This window comes from Gopherus evgoodei, chromosome 16 (assembly GCF_007399415.2).
Source record: "Gopherus evgoodei ecotype Sinaloan lineage chromosome 16, rGopEvg1_v1.p, whole genome shotgun sequence".
Taxonomy (NCBI): Eukaryota; Metazoa; Chordata; order Testudines; family Testudinidae; genus Gopherus; species Gopherus evgoodei.
This window is the reverse complement of record NC_044337.1, coordinates 659,253-678,783: the sequence shown is the minus strand read 5'-3', so window position 1 is coordinate 678,783 and position 19,531 is coordinate 659,253. Positions and strand designations below refer to the sequence as shown.

Genomic DNA, 19,531 nt, shown 5'->3' with positions numbered 1-19,531 from the left:
AGGACAGCAGCATTAATAGCACGTAGATCCTGTACGAATCGTCAGGTGTTTTTCCCGGGTTTTCGGACGGGTAGAATGGGAGTATTACATTCACTTACTGTTGGAACTATGACCCCCTGTTTAAGTAGAGCAGAAAGAACTGGACGAATCCCCTCCTCAGCTTGCTGAGAGAGGGGATATTGCCGGACTCTAGGAAGAGGTTTGCTTGGATTAAGTCGAATTTTAACAGGTTGAGCAGAACAAATGCGTCCTACTTGGTTAGCATGCTCAGCCCACAGTGAAGGGGGTACCCTTGCCAGTAGTTCCTGTTGCAACAAGGAAAGACTGGGATCAGGTTCCCGATCTGGGGCTGGATCAATTTGGAGGAGACCTAAAACCTCATTATGAGCCGGATCTGGGACCTCTAAAAAGACCCCTTCTGGGGAGCAAAAGATAGTGCAATGAAGTTTGCATAATAGATCTTTTCCTAAAAGGTTTACAGGGGAGCATGGACTGAGGAGGAAGGCATGGTCAGCAGAAAGAGGACCGATAGATATAGATAGAGGAGATGACACAGGGTGGGGAATAGGAGTATTTCCTACCCCCACAGCAGTTACGACTTCAGAGGAAAGAGGTACAGTAGGGAAATCTTGTGCTTTTAAGGTAGACCTAGAAGCTCCTGTATCAACCAAGCAAGGGGTAGGGACACCATTTATTAGACAAGAAACGGTTGGGCCAGTTTGATCCACATGAACAAGGGGGGCGACGACGATGTTATTAGTCTCCTGGCTTTCCTAGTAGTTAAGAACTGGGGCTGGTGGAGCAGGAAAAGGCAATCCTTCCTGTTTTGGAAACTGTCTAGGGGGTCGTGTGGGACAATCCTTAATAAGGTGTCCCTCCTTTTTACAATACCGACACTGGTTTTCCCCTAATTGGGGACAATTGGCTCTCCAATGTCCTACCTGCCCACACGAAAAGCAGGCTGTGGAACTGAGATTAGTCAGGGGGCTACTTCCAGCAAAAGGTTGATTTTTAATTACAGCCTGTCTTGACCTTTTCCCGGGCCCTTTTCCAACAGAGTTTTGCATACTTTGGATTTGTAAAGCCATAAGTTTAGATTCTGTTTCATCTTTCTTTCTTTCTAACTGGCGGTGGAAGTGCTGTGCAGCTGCCAGAATTTCTTCTAAATTTTTACCTTCCCAATCCACTAAATTAACCCTTAACTGCTCTCCTACCTTTGGCAAGAGTCCTTGCACAAAGGCTGCCACTACTGCTTGTGTGGCCGTTTGTTCTGCATTATTGATCCCTGAATGTCTTTCAAACACTTGCTTTATACGTTCCATATAATCGGCCGGATTTTCTCCCTTACTTTGTTTACAGGCATTTATTTTGGCCCAATCTGTTTTCCTTGGGCATACATTGAGAACTTCAACAATTAGGTTATTTCTTCTTTGGACCAAATCGGCCTCTGACATCTGGCTGGGGTCATCCGGCCAATTTGCCCTCGCATAGAGGCGAGTGAGGGTCTCTTTGGGCACTATAGCCGATAATAGCTGGTGCATATCAGCATGTGAGGGGTTATAGCACTTGATTATCATTTCCAATTGTTCTTGGAATTTAACGGGATCTTCCCTGATTTTTGGAAACTTTTCGATAAGGTTATAAAGATCACCTGGTGACCAGGGAGCATGCACTGTCATTAAACCTCCCTGGCCTCCTGGCAGCTGACGGAGGGGGCAAAGGGCAACAGATTTAGGTGGTTTGGGGATTTTTTCAGCCTTTCGCAGAAACTCCTTACGGCGGGTACGAAAAGCCACTGCATCAGGGTCGTCAGAGACCGGGGGGTGGCGGGGATTTAAAAGGGAGTCATATTTTGGTGATGTCACAAATTGCTTCATCTCTGCTATAGTATTTGACAGCCGCCGTAGCGGCGAATCTGGAGATAATTTGTCCCAGTTAATTTCTTTGCATTCCCAATCTATATTTTCTTCACCTGATACCTGTTGCCAATCGTCTATACATTTTTCTCCCACTTCTACTATAGCTAGAGCTTCCCTTAAGTCGTCGGACATATCAGACCGGGGCGTAGACCCACCTGAAGGGGTCTTGGGAGGTGTTTGTTTATCAGAACTTGAGGGAGATGAGGGAGATGTGGTGTCTGGATGGTTACCTTGATTGTCCTCTGCCTCACTTCTATCTCCCGGTCCAGCCCCACCTCCTGCCTGAGCATCTGGGCTATAAGCGGGCGGCCTATTAGAATTATCGGGCCACTGTCTACATTCCAAGAACAGATCAATTAGCTCATCGGAAGGGGGTGAAGGGTAGATTCTTTTTGGGGCAGTCGGTTTCGGGCGTGTTTGAGACGGGCAGAGGGGAACTACGTTTAAGGGAGGGGGACTGAGCAAATTTTGAGCACTATTTAATTTTTCCTGTGCCTCTTTAAGTTGGGTTTTTAGTTTTTCTTGGGTATCTTTTAACCCCCTAACTTGGGATTCCTGACGCCTTTTACCCATTTCATCATGCCATTCAAAATAAGCATCAAACTGTCCCTGTCCTACAGAGTTGGCAACAAGAGCACCCCTGAGGTGCACAATCCTATCAAGATCAAAACTGCCCTCCGCAGGAAATTGCAGTTTTGGGTCGTCTCTAGTATACCAATTCCACTTTTGCAAATATCTACATGTCGACGGGCCACGGTGCACATACATATAAGCAGCAGGAGTGCCTTTTGGTGGGATTGGGATCCCTTTAGATTGGGTAGACCCCATTTTCACTTCAGCCCTTTGTTTCACACAAGCCTTTCACACCAGGGAAGCGCTAATCAGGATTACCACGGTTCTAACACCGGTGGTGTCTTTACCTGCCCTGGGCAGGGGAACTAGGTGGAGTAGGCTTTCTCTGACCCGCCAAACAGCAGGTACCTACAAGGGAGGAGGTAAAGGATGGGACGGGCTCCTTTCCGGAGAACCCGCGGTCCCCGCACGCCTGTCGTTAGCCCAGAGCACCAGCCTTAAGCCAACGGTGCTTCTGAAGCTACAGACTCAGTGGTACGGTTTTCCTGGGGGCCTCCCTCCTCTCCGAGAAGGGAAGGGAGCTTATGGCTCCAGTGGGCAAAATAGGGACTCTGCGGTCCTGTAAGGACAGTGCTCGAGGAGCGGTCACAGGGTCATAGGTCGTGGAAGGGAAGGGAAGAGGGACGGGGAAACACACAAGCACCCAACAGGCTAGCCACTTACCAAGGCTTGCCAGCTGGGAAGCTTCACAATCTCTGCACATACAGAAGCTCAGCTGTGGGGCTTGCTTTCGAGACACTCCCGGTCACGAGCTTTCGCTTCGCAGGAGGCTCGGGGCGTCTTCCCACAGCTGCATTCACTCTGGCCGCTTGGCCCTCACACACACAGACACAGGCACTTTCTTGACACAGACGTCAAGGCGAAACCACGGAACACTGGAACATTAAACCCGGATCCCCATCAGACCTGGTAGGAAGGGGACCCCTGATCCACGCCTGGATCAGGACTCTCCGGACCAAAAGGAGCGTGGTCCGTGGGTTGTTAGCGGTACCTTTGAAACCACGGGAGCCTCTGGAAAGGCTAAAACCTTGGAATCTTAGAAACCTTAGAGAAAGGGCATCTGGTCTGTCTGATAGCTAAAAGTTCGAACCCAGCTTGTGACTTACCCAAACCGGAGCCTACAGACTAGTCCTCTGCCAAACCCCATAGAGATTTCAAAAGGTCTCTTACCTTTTAATTGGGCCCGGGGGTTGGAAGGAGACTGCCTGCGGTCCTCCGATCCAGGAGAAGCCCTCTTGTGGGTTCCCGGCCAATGCACCAAATTGTCGGGGAAATTGACCACCAGTCAGTTGAGTTGATCAGACAGCCTGAGGCTCCTTTATTGATTAATCATAGATTACAAGCATATATGCAGGGAGAGACGACAGGACCTCTAGCAAGAGGGAAGTCGCTCTACCTTACAGCAATAATACCTGGGGTTATAAAGCTTAAAACCGCAAATTACCATATGAGCTTATACATCCGAGGATACCATATTTGGTTAATACAATTACATTTTTTAACCATCTGCAAAAAACTTTTACCATTACTATACTGGTTATGAGCTAATCTGCAAGCCTGCTTTTTGCAACTTCCCCTTTATACGGGTTTTTTGTTAATGTCAGGACTTTGACACCTGGTTTTCGCCTACTTGCAGTGTCAGCAGCTATGTTTCTTAAGCAAATTTGAGGAACTTGGGCCCAAACTGCATGTTCAGCCAAGTTTATTAGAGGTTAATTTTCTGTGTGCATAAGCTGCTTAATAAACTATAGTAGCCTAGCAGTTGTTAGTTTATTTGGCAGTAATGGATGGGGTTTTTTAAGGGACTTTATGTCAGTTTAACCCCTTATAGCAGCATTCTGTGATTTAGCAGCATTAAGTAACATATTAGTAGTGTATGATATAGTTAAATCAGAAAGTGAGCCTCAGGAGGGTTAGTATAAAATCAATGTTTTTACTTTGCTATATATGTTAGTGTGATTGAGGCCTAAGGCCTTGATATGATTATTAACTTGATTAAGACCCGGTCTTTGGGCCTGGGGTCGGCTTTCTTTATCAAATGGTTCTCAAATTTTAGCAACCCGAGGACCCCCGTTTTGATTTAAAAATTTTCAGAGATTCCCAAATTCCCCACTCAGCCCTGGGCCTCACCCCCTCTCCAACGGTGCCCCTCCTCCACACGTCCTTCCACCCCCTCCCCGAAGTATGCCCTGTCCTTGCACTCCCCCTCCCTCCCAGTGCCTCCTGTATGCCCTTGCAGACCCCAGTTTGAGAAACACGGTTGTAGAGTATTTCATGTGGCCTGCGCCCTGTCCGTTCTGTGGTAAGCTGGGCCTAACTCCTGTGACAAGGCTTTGAGGGATGGCAGTGCTGAATCCCACAGTGCCCTAGGAGACAAGTAGGCTGAATGTAAGGTGAACAGGCCAGCCAGGGCAATATCCCTTGTGTGACGATAGTTTGGTATAATCTCCATTGCAGGAGGACTTGATTTACTTTGCCCGCCAGTGTCTTGTGTGCTGTGGCATGCTGTACTTGCGCTGCCTGAGGACTGAAGTGGTTGCAGAGGAAGCAGGAGTGTGTGTGGCTCCCGCTCGTGGTGTGTATACCCCTCACCCATGCAGCGGAGATGGAGACTGTTAGGGTGGGAGGCAGTTTGGGCATTTGCCACCCGAGTTCAGTAGAGGCTTTTGCACTGGGGAGGGACTGCATAGAATCATAAAATATTAGGGTTGGAAGAGACCTCAGAAGGTCATCTAGTCCAACCCCCTGCTCAGAGCAGGACCAAGACCAACTAAATCATCCCAGACAAGGCTTTGTCAAGCCTGGTCTTAAAAACCTCTAAGAATGGAGATTTCACAACCTCCCTAGGTAACCCATTCCAGTGCTTCACCACCCTCCTAGTGAAATAGTGTTTCCTGATATCCAATCTAAACCTCCCCCACTGCAACTTGAGACCATTACTCCTTGTTCTGTCATCTACCACCACTGAGAACAGCCTAGCTCATTCCTCTCTGGAACCCCCTTTCAGGTAGCTGAAGGCTGCCATCAAATCCCCTCTTACTCTTCTCTTCTGCAGACTAAATAAGACCAGTTCTCTCAGCCTCTCCTTGTAAGTCATGTGCCCCAGCCCCCTAATCATTTTTCTTGCCCTCCACTGGACTCTCTCCAATTTGTCTACATCCCTTCTGTAGTACAAGGACCAAAACTGGATGCAGTACTCCAGATGTGGCCTCACCAGTGCCAAACAGAGGGGAATAATCACATCCCTCTATCTTCTGGCAACGCTTCTACTAATACAGCCCAATAGGCCGTTGGCATTCTTGGCAAAAAGGACACAGTGCTGACTCATATCCAGCTTCTTGTCCCCTATAATCCCCAGGTCCTTTTCTGCAGAACTGCTGCTTAGCCAGTCGGTCCCCAACCTATAGTGATGCATGGGATTCTGCCTTCCTAAGTGCAGTACTCTGCATTTGTCCTTGTTGAATCTCATCAGATTTCTTTTGGCCCAATCCTCCAATTTGTCTAGGTCACTCTGGACCCTATCCCTACCCTCCAGCATATCTATCTCTCCTCCCATCTTAGATTCATCTGCACATTTGCTGAGGGTGCAATTAATCCCATCATCCAGATCATTAATAAAGGTGTTGAACAAAACCAGTCACAGGACCTGGGGCACTCCACTTGATACCAGCTGCCAACTTGACATCAAGCCGTTGATCACTACCTGTTGAGCCCAACGTTGTGGCCAGCTTTCTATCCACCTTATAGTACATTCATCCAATCCATACTTTTAAACTTGCTGGCAAGAATAATGTCATCAGACTGTATCAAATGCTTTGCTAAAGTCAAGATATATCACATCCACCACTTTCCCTAAATTCACAGAGCCAATTATCTGATCATAGAAGGCAATCCGGTTGGTCAGGCATAACTTGCCCTTGGTGAATACATGTTGACTCTTCGTGATCATCTTCCTCTCCTCCACCTGTTTCAGAATGGATTCCTTGAGGACCTGCTCCATGATTTTGCCGGGGACTGAAGTGAGTCTGTAGTTCCCCGAGTTCTCTTTCTTTCCTTTTTTAAATACGGGCACTATATTTGCCTTTTTCCAATTGTCTGAGACCTCCCCCGATCGGCATGAATTTTCCGAGATAATGGCGAGTGGCTCTGCCATCACATCAGCCAACTTCCTCAGCACCCTTGGATGCATTAGATCTGGACCCATGGACTTGTGTACATCCAGCTTTTCTAAATAGTCCTTAACCAGTTCTTTCACCACTGAGGGCTGCTCACCTCCTCCCCATACTGTGCTGCCCAGTGCAGCAGTGTGGGAGCTGACCTTGTCTGTGAAGACCGAGGCAAAAAAAGGGTTGAGTACTTCAGCTTTTTGCACATCATCTATCACTATGTTGCCCCTTCCATTCATAAGGGTTCCACACTTTCCTAAACCACCTTTTTGTTGCTAACATACCTGGAGAAAACCCTTCTTGTTATCCTTCACATCCCTTGCTAGTTGCAACTCCAATTGTGCCTTGGCCTTCCTGATTACACCCCTGCATGCTCGAGCAATATTTTTATACTCCTCCCTAGTTATCTGTCCAAATTTCCACTTCTTGTAAGCTTCCCCTCCTCCTTTCCCTAGGTGAGCATGGCAGCAATCATTGACATTTGGGGATGGAGGACGAACAGATCGAGACCTTGTGTCCTTCTCCCTGCCCTACCAGCCTGTGACAGCTTCCTGCCTCCCTACTACACCCCTGCATCACTAAAGGTGGTTGGCACAGCTCTGCAGGTTTCTGCCAAAATGATCAGCAGCAAAGTGATTATTGACATTTAAATAGCCATTATTAGGTATCAGAGCTCTCACTTCCCAGGGAGGAACTGTTCACACCTCTCTGAGCGCTTGATTCAGGCTTCTGTAGAGTCAGGAGAACAGAGCTGCCTCAGTTTGTGTCTGGACATACAGTGATTTCCCTACACCCCCCTTGAATTTCCCTAACACCCTCCCCCCCCAGTTTTGTGAACTAGTTACATGCCAAACCTGGTGGCTGAACTTTGCGACTTTGTCCTCACCCACAACTATTTCACATTTGTGGACAATATATACCTTCAAGTCAGTGGCACTGCTATGGGTACCCGCATGGCCCCACAGTATGCCAACATCTTTATGGCTGATTTTGAACAAAGCTTCCTTAGCTCTCATTCCCTAACACCCCTTCTCTACTTGCGCTACATTGATGACATTTTTATCATCTGGACCCATGGAAAAGAAGCCCTTGAGGAATTCCACCATGATTTCAACAATTTCCATTCCACCATCAACCTCAGCCTAGACCAATCCACACAAGAGATCCAGTTCCTTGACGTTACTGTGCTAATAAGCGATGGTCACATTAACACCACCCTATTCCAGAAACCCGCTGACCTCTGTACTTACCTACATGCCTCCAGTTTCCATCCAGGACACACCACACGAACCCTTGTCTACGGCCAAGCTCTAAGATACAACCACATTTGTTCCAATTCCTCAGACAGAGACAAACACCTACAAGATCTCTATCAAACATTCTTAAAACTACAATACCCACCTGCTGAAGTGAAAAAACAGATTAACAGAGTCAGAAGAGTACCCAGAAATCACCTACTACAAGACAGGCCCAACACAGAAAATAACAGAATGCCACTAGCCGTTACCTTCAGCCCCCAACTAAAACCTCTCCAGCGCATCCTCAAAGATCTACAACCTATCCTGAAAGATGATCCCTCACTCTCCCAGATCTTGGGAGACAGGCCTGTCCTTGCTTACAGACAGCCCCCCAATCTGAAGCAAATACTCACCAGCAACCACACACCACAGAATAAAAACACTAACCCAGGAACCTATCCTTGCAACAAAGCCCAATGCCAACTCTGTCCACATATCTATTCAAGTGACACCATAATAGGACCTATTCAAATCAGCCACGCCATCAGGGGCTCATTCACCTGCACATCTACCAACATGATATATGCCATCATGTGCCAGCAATGCCCCTCTGCCATGTACATTGGCCAAACCTTACAGTCTCTACGCAAAAGAACAAATCTGACATCAGGAATCATAACATTCAAAAACCAGTAGGAGAACACTTCAGCCTCTCTGGCCATTCAGTAACAGATTTAAAGGTGGGAATTTTGCAACAGAAAAGCTTCAAAAACAGACTCCAACTAGAAACTGCTGAACTTGAATTAATATGCAAACTAGATACAATCAGTTTAGGCTTAAATAGAGACTGGGAATGGCTGAGCCATTACACACATTGAATCTATTTCCCCATGTTAAGTATCCTCACACCTTCTCGTCAAACTGTCTTAAATGGGCTATCTTGATTATCACTACAAAAGTTTTTTTCTCCTGCTGACAATAGCTCATCTTAATTAATTAGCCTTTTAGAGTTGGTTGGGCAACTCCCACCTTTTCCTGTTCTCTGTATGTATATATATCTCCTCACTACAAGTTCCATTCTATGCATCAGATGAAGTGGGCCCACAAGAGCTTATGCTCAAATACATTTGTTAGTCTCTACGGTGCCACAAGTACTCCTGTTCTTTTTGCAGATGCAGACTAACACGGCTGCTACTCTGAAACATGCCAATTTAGTGACTGTTTGGAAATTTGAATTGAAATTGAAACATTAATACACACTTTAAAAGCATATACAGTGTATGATAAAATACGTGTATCTGAAAGTATAATAGATTTGAAAAGTATGAACATAGACTAGCTTCCTTATACAGCTGTTGTGTTTTATGACAATGTCAGTGTATTCATTTCAGTGATGTTGGCAACCTAATTTCAAGTGATGATTTGTAAGCAAAGTCTAAATGAGCTCTCCCTGACAGCTAATGATGAGGTGAGGGAAAGGCTTCAGGACCAGACTGTATTTACAGTCATACCTAATCTACCTAGGTATCCAGCAAACAGAGAGAGCTGTGCTGCCCAAGTGATAGATTTTGGCTGGGGCTAGGTTACAAATCACTTGAATGTGAGGGGTGAAGGTGGGGTTGGGAATGAAATGTTGTTGTTCTTATTGTATGAGTAAAGGGCAGTTGAACTGTACTTAGTCTGTGCTAATTTGAGGGCATCAAGAGAGAGGGTGGGGACCTGTCCCTCTCCACTGTTTAAAGACAGAGCTGATTAGGCTCCCTAGATAGTCTTTTGTTCTGTGAAGTGACCACTGCAGCGGAAATCACTGATAATCAGGTCCGTGCTTAATCCTGCTGTGGGGACAGTGTTTCTGTGGAAGAGACAGCCCAGTCTGCACTAGCAGCGAGGTTCCCCCACTGAGAGCTCAGCTGAAATCACTGAGAGCTGGTGGAACCTCAAGAGACCAACTTGCAGAGGTCATAGCGGCAGGTGGCAGTAGAAGGTGACTGTGCAGGGCCATTGGCAACTGAGTGGTAGAGCGAACAGTGGCACAATGAACAGCCGTGGCCAGAGCAAAGAGTGAGCAGCTGGAGGAACGAGTAAGGTGTCTTCTTGCCCCCACCTGGGAGTTGTACTCACATGAAAGCACCTCTAACGGCTTAAATAAGGGGCATGTTAAGTAAACATTTGTTTGTTGGACTATATTTTTGTGACTTTGCTCCAGAATGCTAGATTTATGACTGGGAATGGAAATTTACATAAATAAGTTTCCTAGTAGGCCAAGATTTTTAAAATGCATTATTTGCCAAGGTTGTTATCTAACATTGTTGCTATCTTGAGAGGTCATTATGTTGAGGAGTTTCTGTACTAAACATTTTTATTATTATAATTAATTTTTACATAAGAATGGTCATACTGGGTCAGACCAGTGGTCCATATAGCCCAGTATCCTGTCTTCCGACAGTGGTCAAGGCCAGGTGCTTCAGAGGGAATGAACAGAACAGGTAACCATCAAGTGATCCATCCCCTGTTGCCCATTCCCAGCTTCTGGCAAACAGGCTAGGGACACTCAGAGCATGGTGTTGCATCCCTCCCCATCTTAGCTATTAGCCCCTGATGGACCTATTCTCCAGGAATTTATCTAGTTCTTTTTTTAATTCTGTTATAGTTTTGGTCTTCACAGCATCCCCTGGCAAAGAGTTCAACGGATTGACTTAATGGTGTATGGAGAAGTACTTCCTTTAATTTGTTTTAAACGTGCTGCCTATTAATTTCATTGTGTGACTGCTAGTTCTTGTCTTATGTGAAGGATTAAATAACATTTCCTTATTCACTTTCTTCACACTAGTCAAAATTTTATAGACCTCTTTCATATCCCCCCTTAGTCGTCTCTTTTCTAAGCTGAAAATTCCCAATCATTTTAATTTCTCCTCCTATTTCATACCCCAAATCATTTTAGTTGCCCATCTCTGTACCTTTTCCATTTCCAATATATCTTTTTTGGTATGGCGTGACCAGATTTGCACACAGTATTCAAGGTGTACACGTACCATGGATTTATATAGAGGCAATATGATATTTTCTGTCTTATTATCTATCTCTTTCTTAAAAAAGAAAAAGTTTCAGAATAGCAGCCGTGTTAGTCTGTATCCGCAAAAAGAACAGGAGTACTTGTAGCACTTTAGAGACTAAGCAGCGCTGGCCGTACTCCCGTTTTGTCTCGGGTGTAGAGGATCCAGCGCTGGTGATCCAGCGCTGGTAATCCAATGTAGACACTTACCAGCGCTTTTCTTGACCTCCGTGGAAGGAGGAAGCCTCTGGTAATCAAGCTGGTCTCCTTTCCCGGTTTGCTCTCTCGTTCCCGGAACCCCGAGCAAGCAGGTCTCCTTCCCTGCGGTTTGCAGGGGGGTTCGGGGAACCCGAGAGCAAACCGCGGCGAAGCTGATCTCCTTTCCCGGTTTGCTCTCTCGTTCCCGGAACCCCGAGCAAGCAGGTCTCCTTCCCTGCGGTTTGCTGGGTGGCTCCGGGAACGCGAGAGCAAACCGAGGCGAAGCTGGTCTCCTTTCCCGGTTTGCTCTCTCGTTCCCGGAACCCCGAGCAAGCAGGTCTCCTTCCCTGCGGTTTGCTGGGTGGCTCCGGGAACGCGAGAGCAAACCGCGGCGAAGCTGGTCTCCTTTCCCGGTTTGCTCTCTAAATTTATTTGAGCATAAGCTCTTGTGGGCTACATCCAATGAAGTGGGCTGGAGCCCACGAAAGCTTATGCTCAAATAAATTTGTTTGTTTCTAAGGTGCTACAAGTACTTCTGTTTTTTTAAAAAAGCAAACAGAATGTTGGGAATCACTGACTGCAGCTGCACATTGAGTGGATGTTTTCAGAGAACTATCCACAATGACTCCAAGATCTCTTTCTTGAGTGTTAACAGCTAATTCAGACTCCTTCATTTTATATGTATAGTTGAGATTGTTTTCCAATGTGCATTACTTTGCATTTATCAACATTGAATTTCATCTGCCATTTTTGTTGCCCAGTCACCCAGTTTTGTGAGATCCATTTGCAACATTTCGCAGTCTGCCTGGGACTTAACGATCTTGAATAGTTTTGTACCATCTGCAAAATTTGCCACCTCACTGTTTACCCATTTTTCCAGATCATTTATGAGGATGTTGAACAGTAATGGTCCCAGTAGCGACCCCCCAGAGATACCGGTATTTATCTCTCTCCATTCTGAAAACTGATAATTTATTCCTACCCTTTGTTTCCCATCTTTTAACCAGTTACTGATCCATGAGAGGACTTCCTTCTTATCCCATGATGGCTTACTTTTCAAAAGTCAATTTAAATTAAATACATTTTAAAAAAAATTATATGTTTTTAGAAATCTAGACCTGTTATATGTTTTGGTGTAACTTGCATTATCCTTATGTTAAATTTGCATTATCCTAACAAAACATTTACTTTATTCATATCTCTTTTATATACCTCATCGGTTCTGACACCCCCCCCGTAAATTCAAACACTGCCCCAATTTCAATTCCTGGGGAAACCACTGGGTTCGTACCTGGGAAGTTCCTTTCACACTCCGAGTGTGATTTAGTTTTGTTAATGAAAGCTTAGGGCTGGTTTACACTATAGACCTGTAGCAATACAACTGCGTGGCTCAGGGGTGTTAAAAATCTACCCTCCTGAGCGACACAGATGTACCGATATAACCCTCTGTGTAGACAGTGCTATGTCAGCGGGTGGTGGATTAATTACACCAGTGGTTCTCAACCTTTTTCATGAGAGGATCCCTAAAAATTTTCACATGAAGGTGTGGACCCCTTTGGAAATCTTAGACAAAGTCTGCTGACCCCCAGGGGTCCGTGGACCGCAGGCTGAGACCCACTGAATGACACCAATGGGAGAAGCTCTTTTGTTGGCATAGGAACATCTTCACTGGAGCACTACAGCAGGCAGCTGTGCCGATGCAGTGTTTGAAGTATAGGCCTGCCTGTTTATTATGTCTCTCAGGTCAGTGGTGGAGTAGGGTCCTTGCCTTGGAATCGTTGAGAGCTCAAGATCCTGGATGTATTCTAAATCTCTTCCTTTGCTTCCTCTCTTCTGCCTGTGACTGTGACCTGGATCATTTAAGAGCCTCATGTTAATCGACTAGTTAACATTTGTCCACAGTTCTTCCATATAAGTTGAGGAGTGTGTTTCTGGGTTAGTTTAACTCTTGAGAGGAGCTATAAGGCTCTGCAGCAAGTGACATGAATTCACTGTGCTGCAATAATCGCCCTGAGTCACCTTTGTGTGAGCCTGGAGTCACCTTTGTGTGAGTACAAAATGGAATTTGTAAGTCAAAATATCCCCCTTTCAGATCTGTGTGTTTCCTGGGCCTGACAGGTAGGAGCATTGCTGCAGCCAAGTGCAGAGCTCTGAAACCATTGCAGACTTTCTGGGCTTTTCTTGCCTTGCCGTTGGGTTGAGCTGGCCAATGGATCGTGTATCTCATTCTGTTCTGTGCAGGTGGCCTGTGTCTTTGAATCCAACAGTTTTTTCAGCGCCTCCCGTGACAAGACAGTCATGATGTGGGAGCTACACAGGAACTCAGGGCCGAGCCAGCACTTCCCAGGACATGACTTGGTTGTAACTGGACTGGCGGTGAGCCCAGGTGAGGCCCAGCTGACTCTTTCTGCTAGCAACTGCAGTAATGCTGGTTTCTCTGCCCTCTCTTACATAAAGTCATTGTGGTTGTAGACTCTTTACAGCTGTGCACAGGTTCACGGGACAACACCATGTGCAAGTGGGACATAGAGACCGGGGAATGTCTGCAGAGAGCTGCCATTTCCAGGAATCTGGTAAGAGCAAATATCTCTGTTTGCCCTAGAATGGCAGCTCCCTACCCACTGGCTCGTATGCATGTGAATCTATGCAAAGGGGAAGCTATTTTTGCTGCTGCCCTAGCAGCGATTTCCTTGTGCATGTGATGAGAGCAGGCCTTGCCCCCCACACAAACTCCAGCTACATGTTTCATTAATGCTCTGAGCTCAGGCAGGCCAGGGCAGTAGCCACTGAAAGCTATTCACAGTGGATGGCACTTCAGGGGCCCTGGTGACTGGAAGTGGTGGGTCCACCTTACCAGATGCCCAGTTTGCACTCGTCAGCATATTTGAAAGCAGCCTCTGCAAGGATGCCAGTGGTGAGTGATTGCATTCTCTGCTCCTCCAGATAATGGCAAAACTGCAGATCATGTGGCTGGTACCTGAGAGGTGCATCTCTTGGGTGCACTGCAGCGTTTGCTTCCCAGTGCTTGGTTTGGCACATCTACCAACCCAAAACTCCCCTGGGGAAACCCAGCGGTGCAGGTGTAACCCAAAGCTCCAGGACATGAGCCCTAGCTTTCCAGAATGACTAAGGTGAATTTTAGAAGAAGCCTTTCACACTGGGTCCCAGCTTGATCAGCCAGGAATCCCAGCAAAAGTCCTAAGCCTAGCACTCAGGCCATTGGATCAGAGGCCGCCTGGAGTGAATGAGTGCATCTGCCTAGGTGAGCGTGGGTCACACTCAGCAGTGACTTCCGTGCTGAGGAAATTGAATGTGTCCTGGGCACCTCGAACCTATCGGAAGTGAGGTCCCTGCCCCAGAGCGCTCAGTGGACAATGCAAAACGGGAGGAGCCACAATACAACAGCATTTTAGCGTAATCCTGCACACATCCCCAAGAGCAGGAAGAGACCCCAGCAGGAGGGTATGAGGTAAAGCAGGCTTCAGCTTCCATTCCATCATCTCCGCACTTCAGTTGCTGCATTGGTGGCATCTACTTGCAGCACACGTTCTGTTCTGTCACGGCCACCCACTTTCTTACCAGTCGTTTAAGACCCTGCTGTAGTGTCTGAGAGCTGTGATAGTGCAACACTGATTTGCTCTCACACCAGTGTGATCATTGTACAAAGCAATGAGTGTGATAACCTGTTGCACATGTAGCCGCCTTGTCTGCCTTTGCCTGGCACGTGAGTTAAGCCTCATGACTCCTCATGTGAGGCAGGGTATGTCCTACCGGGGCCAGATTAACTTTCTGTGGGCCTGGCGCCAAACATATTAGTGGGCCTCCATGGGGAAAGGTGCAGGGTGGCGGTATGGTCAGTCTCCAGAGTGAAGGGCGGTCTGGGGGCAATGAGGCACAGTGTGGCGGGAGTAGCCCCGCTCCGTGCAGCCCAGCAGGAGGGCACTGTTTACAAACTTGCAGCTGCCAGATACACACTGGTCTGCCCAGTCATGTGCTGCCAGCATGCCCATTCCCCTGAGGGGTGGGCCCGCACCACACCGCCCCTCTGTCCAGTGCCTCAATCTTATGTCCAGCACCCTCTCTGTGACCAGCCCTCCCCCTTCCCGGAGACCTCCCCCGCTGGCCTCCCATCACAACTGCACAGCACCCTGCACGCCACACCGCTCGCCCTGCGCCCCTTGCCAATAGACCTCCCCACCGCCCACCACCTTCCTCACAGTCCCACCATCACAGCTGCATAGTGGTCCATATTCCTGAGGGGATTCTGCACCAAAAAATTAAATATTCTATGCATGGTATTTTAAAATTCTGCAAATTTTATTTGTCAATAAATAAATGTGGAGTCTCCAACATGGCAGTGGGGAGCAGGGACCATGGCAGGAGCATGGAGGTGGGAGGTTATCATGCAGCCTCCCCCCACCCCACCTTACCCTGGGACAGGGACTCAGCAGTGAGGCTGCACCTGACCATGACACAGTGCAAGGGCCAGGCCTGCCCCAGAAACACCCTGGGCCCCTGCCCCCATGTGTCAGGTGTACCAGGTGTAGGTGAGCAGGCTCAGCCCGGCAGCAGGATCTCAGTGCAGAGGGACATAGTGGGGGGGGGGATCCAGGTGGGGATAAGAGAGTTCTTTGGGGGGCAGTCTGGGTGAGGGTGGCTCAGTGGGAGATCTGGATGCACAGAAGCTGAGTGGGGGGTTCCAGGTGCAGGGGCAATGGGACTCTGCAGGGGATCCAGGTGACAGTGTTTGGGGCTCAGCAGGTGGGGGGTCTAGGTGCAGGGGAGGTGGAGTTCATTTGAGTGGGGGTGCAGGTGGTTGAGCTCAGTGTGGAGGGTGTCTGGGGGGGCTCATCAGGTTGGTACAGGTGCAGGGGAGGTGGGGCTCATCAGGGTGAGGGTTCGATGGGCCTGCTTAACAGGGAAGCCCCAGCTTCTGCCAAGGGGATGCAGCATGCTGGGCCCCAGATTCCCCCATCCCCTTTTCTTCCCCATCCCATGCTCCTTCCCCACTGCTCCATTTCCCCAGGCTTGGGGGGCAGGCAGGAAACTGCCCCCCCCCCGCACTCCCTGCTGGAGTGGAGCAGGTTGGGGCCGGGTCTTTCCACTTCCTGCTGCCCGATGATTTGGAGGGCGGGCCTGACCTTGAACTCACGGGGCAGCAGGAAGTGGAGTGACCCGGCCCCAGCGTGCTCCGCTCTGCTTCTGTGGCTGGGGGCGTCGAATCCCTGCTGCAGTCTCCCAGGGCGCGTAGCTCATGGGAGAGGGCTTGGAGGGCAAGGGGCAGGTCGTAGCAGGGGCGGGGGCAGCTTTCCCGGCCATCTCAGCCGGCCAGGGGATTGGGCTGGCCAGCGCCTCTTCTGACTCGGGGCCTGGCACCATGATAAACCTGCTACTGCCTATCCCTGTGTTACTGCTGGGCAGACTGGAACACTGAAGGGTTAGGTCCATCCCTTAGCCCATCGTGAAATCAGGCTCCAGGTGACTTGCCTAAAGGCAGAGAGTTGAAATGAGTCAGGACTAGAACTCAGAACTCCCACTTCCCACTCCGCAATGCAAAAGTGGCCAGACTGGGTCAGACTCAATGTCCAACTAACCCCATCTCTTGTCATTGACAGCATGCAGCGCCAACTACTTGATAGGGAGGGGCAGGAATCTCTGGAGAGAACAATGTGGTGTAACTTGACCATGGGGAAGCTTCTTTCTGATTCCCTTACAGGTGGTCTCATGTCCTGAGACAGGAGGGTTTCTTACCCCTCTATTTTGTAATCAAGGTAATGGGAACAAGGACATGTCAATTACCCATAGAAATGTCCCATTGGGATTTTGTGTAGGGCAGTTTAACTCTGCAGAGCCCGAGGCCTCTGTGGTACTCTACTGACCAAGTCCCCTCTCCTCCTTTGTTGCACCTCAGATTACACACTGGTTGCTAAGGGAGCAGCATTGATGGTATCCAGAGGTAGCTCGACCCAGCTCTCCTGGCTCCAGTGATGGCTGCTTGGGACAGAGGATGGCTGGGCCCCAAGAGCAGTGTATATAAGAACATAAGAACGGCCGTACCAGGTCATACCAAGGGTCCATCTAGCCCAGTATCCTGTCTACCAACAGTGGCCAATGCCATGTGCCCCAGAGGGAGTGAACCTAACAGGAAATGATCAAGTGATCTCTCTCCTGCCATCTATCTCCATTCTCTGACAAACAGAGGCTAGGGACACCATTCCTTACCCATCCTGGCTAATAGCCATTTATGGACTTAAACACCATGAATTTATCCAGTCCCCTTTTAAATGCTGTTATAGTCCTAGCCTTCACAATCTCCTCAGGTAAGGAGTTCCACAAGTTGATAGTGCACTGCGTGAAGAAGAACTTCCTTTTATTTGTTTTAAACCTGCTGCCTATTAATTTCATTTGGTGACTCCTAGTTCTTGTATTATGGGAATAAGTAAATAACTTTTCCTTATCCACTTTCTCCACATCACTCATGATTTTATATATCTCTATCATATCCTCCCTTAGTCTCCTCTTTTCCAAGCTGAAGAGTCCTAGCCTCTTTAATCTTTCCTCATATGGGACCCTCTCCAAACCCCTAATCATTTTAGTTGCCCTTTTGTGAACCTTTTCTAGTGCTAGAATATCTTTTTTGAGGTGAGAAGACCACATCTGTGCCCAGTATTCGAGATGTGGGCGTATCATGGATTTATATAAGAGCAATAATATATTCTCAGTCTTATTCTCTATCCCCTTTTTAATGATTCCTAACATCCTGTTTGCTTTTTTGACCGCCTGTGCACACTGCGTGGACATCTTTAGAGAACTATCCACGATGACTCCAAGATCTTTTTCCTGACTCGTTGTAGCTAAATTAGCCCCCATCACATTGTAGGTATAGTTGGGGTTATTTTTTCCAATGTGCATTACTTTACATTTATCCACATTAAATTTCATTTGCCATTTTGTTGCCCAGTCACTTAGTTTTGTGAGATCTTGTTGAAGTTCTTCACAGTCTGCTTTGGTCTTAACTATCTTGAGTAGTTTAGTATCATCTGCAAACTTTGCCACCTCACTGTTTGCCCCTTTCTCCAGGTCATTTATGAATAAGTTGAATATTTATGAATAAGGTGAATAGGATTGGTCCTAGGACTGACCCTTGGGGAACACCACAAATTACCCCTCTCCATTCTGAGAATATACCATTAATTCCTACCCTTTGTTCCCTGTCTTTTAACCAGTTCTCAATCCATGAAAGGACCTTCCCTTCTATCCCATGACAGCTTAATTTATGTAAGAGCCTTTGGTGAGGGACCTTGTCAAAGGCTTTCTGGAAATCTAAGTACACTATGTCCACTGGATCCCCCTTGTCGACATGTTTGTTGACCCCTTCAGAGAACTCTAATAGATTAGTAAGACATGATTTCCCTTTACAGAAACGATGTTGACTATTGCTCAACAGTTTATATTTTTCTTTGTGTCTTACAATTTTATTCTTCACTATTGTTTCGACTAATTTGCCCAGTACCGACGTTAGACTTACCGGTCTGTAATTGCCGGGATCACCTCTAGAGCCCTTTTTAAATATTGGTGTTACATTAACTAACTTCCAGTCATTGGGTACAGAAGGCGATTTAAAGGACAGGTTACAAACCTTAGTTAATAGTTCCGCAACTTCATGTTTGAGTTCTTTCAGAACTCTTGGATGAATGCCACCTGGTCCCGGTGACTTGTTTATGTTAAGTTTATCAGTTAATTCCAAAACCTTCTCTAGTGACACTGTGTGTGGGCAGGGGTCAGTTTGGGCTTTGTTAGGTGGACAGGATTCTGGTACTTCTTTCCCTTCAGCAGGTAACACACCTGTGCTGGGTTCCTGCAGAGCCGTATGTCATTCAGACGTCAGAGGATAAAACAATCAGGTAAAGCCTAGCGGTGGGGACCACCGGCAGAGGTGAGACTTGGTGTATTCAGGAGAACCTGGATAAGGAGTCCCAGAGTTTTGTAAAACCATCCCATGGACAGTGCTGGTGATTAGGCCTGTTGGTGGGATGGGGGCTGCTAATAGCCTAGGACTGCAGAGCTGTTCACTTGGGTCCAGGATGAGTGCCTGGGCATCCCCAGACCAGTACACTATGGCTGTTGGGCGCCTTTCTCCTTCACTGGGTGGGCGGCAGTGGCATCTGTCATTCCTCAACTCATCTTTTGGCAGGCCAAGTGTCTCTAACCCTGGAGGGGAAGTAGACACACCAATAGAGAACTTCATTACTGCTTGAATTGGGGTAATAAGGAGGTTATTGTTTGGAGTCTGCCACAAAAACCACAGCAGGGAGTGGCTTTGTA

The 19,531-nt window shown here is 47.6% G+C and overlaps 1 protein-coding gene across 2 annotated transcripts in view; it reads left to right on the top strand.

The window, feature by feature from the left end:
- The window catches only part of WDR31 (WD repeat domain 31), a 53,298-nt gene that overhangs the window by 21,670 nt on the left and 12,097 nt on the right, over positions 1-19,531 (top strand). Inside the window, exons 5-7 of one of the 2 annotated variants that reach the window (XM_030535539.1) lie at positions 13,448-13,592; positions 13,679-13,779; positions 19,043-19,110. In XM_030535539.1, coding sequence (XP_030391399.1) covers positions 13,448-13,592; positions 13,679-13,779; positions 19,043-19,110 — 314 coding nt within the window. Of the gene's footprint in view, positions 1-13,447; positions 13,593-13,678; positions 13,780-19,039; positions 19,111-19,531 lie in introns of both variants that reach the window. The other variant, XM_030535538.1, reaches the window with a different exon arrangement.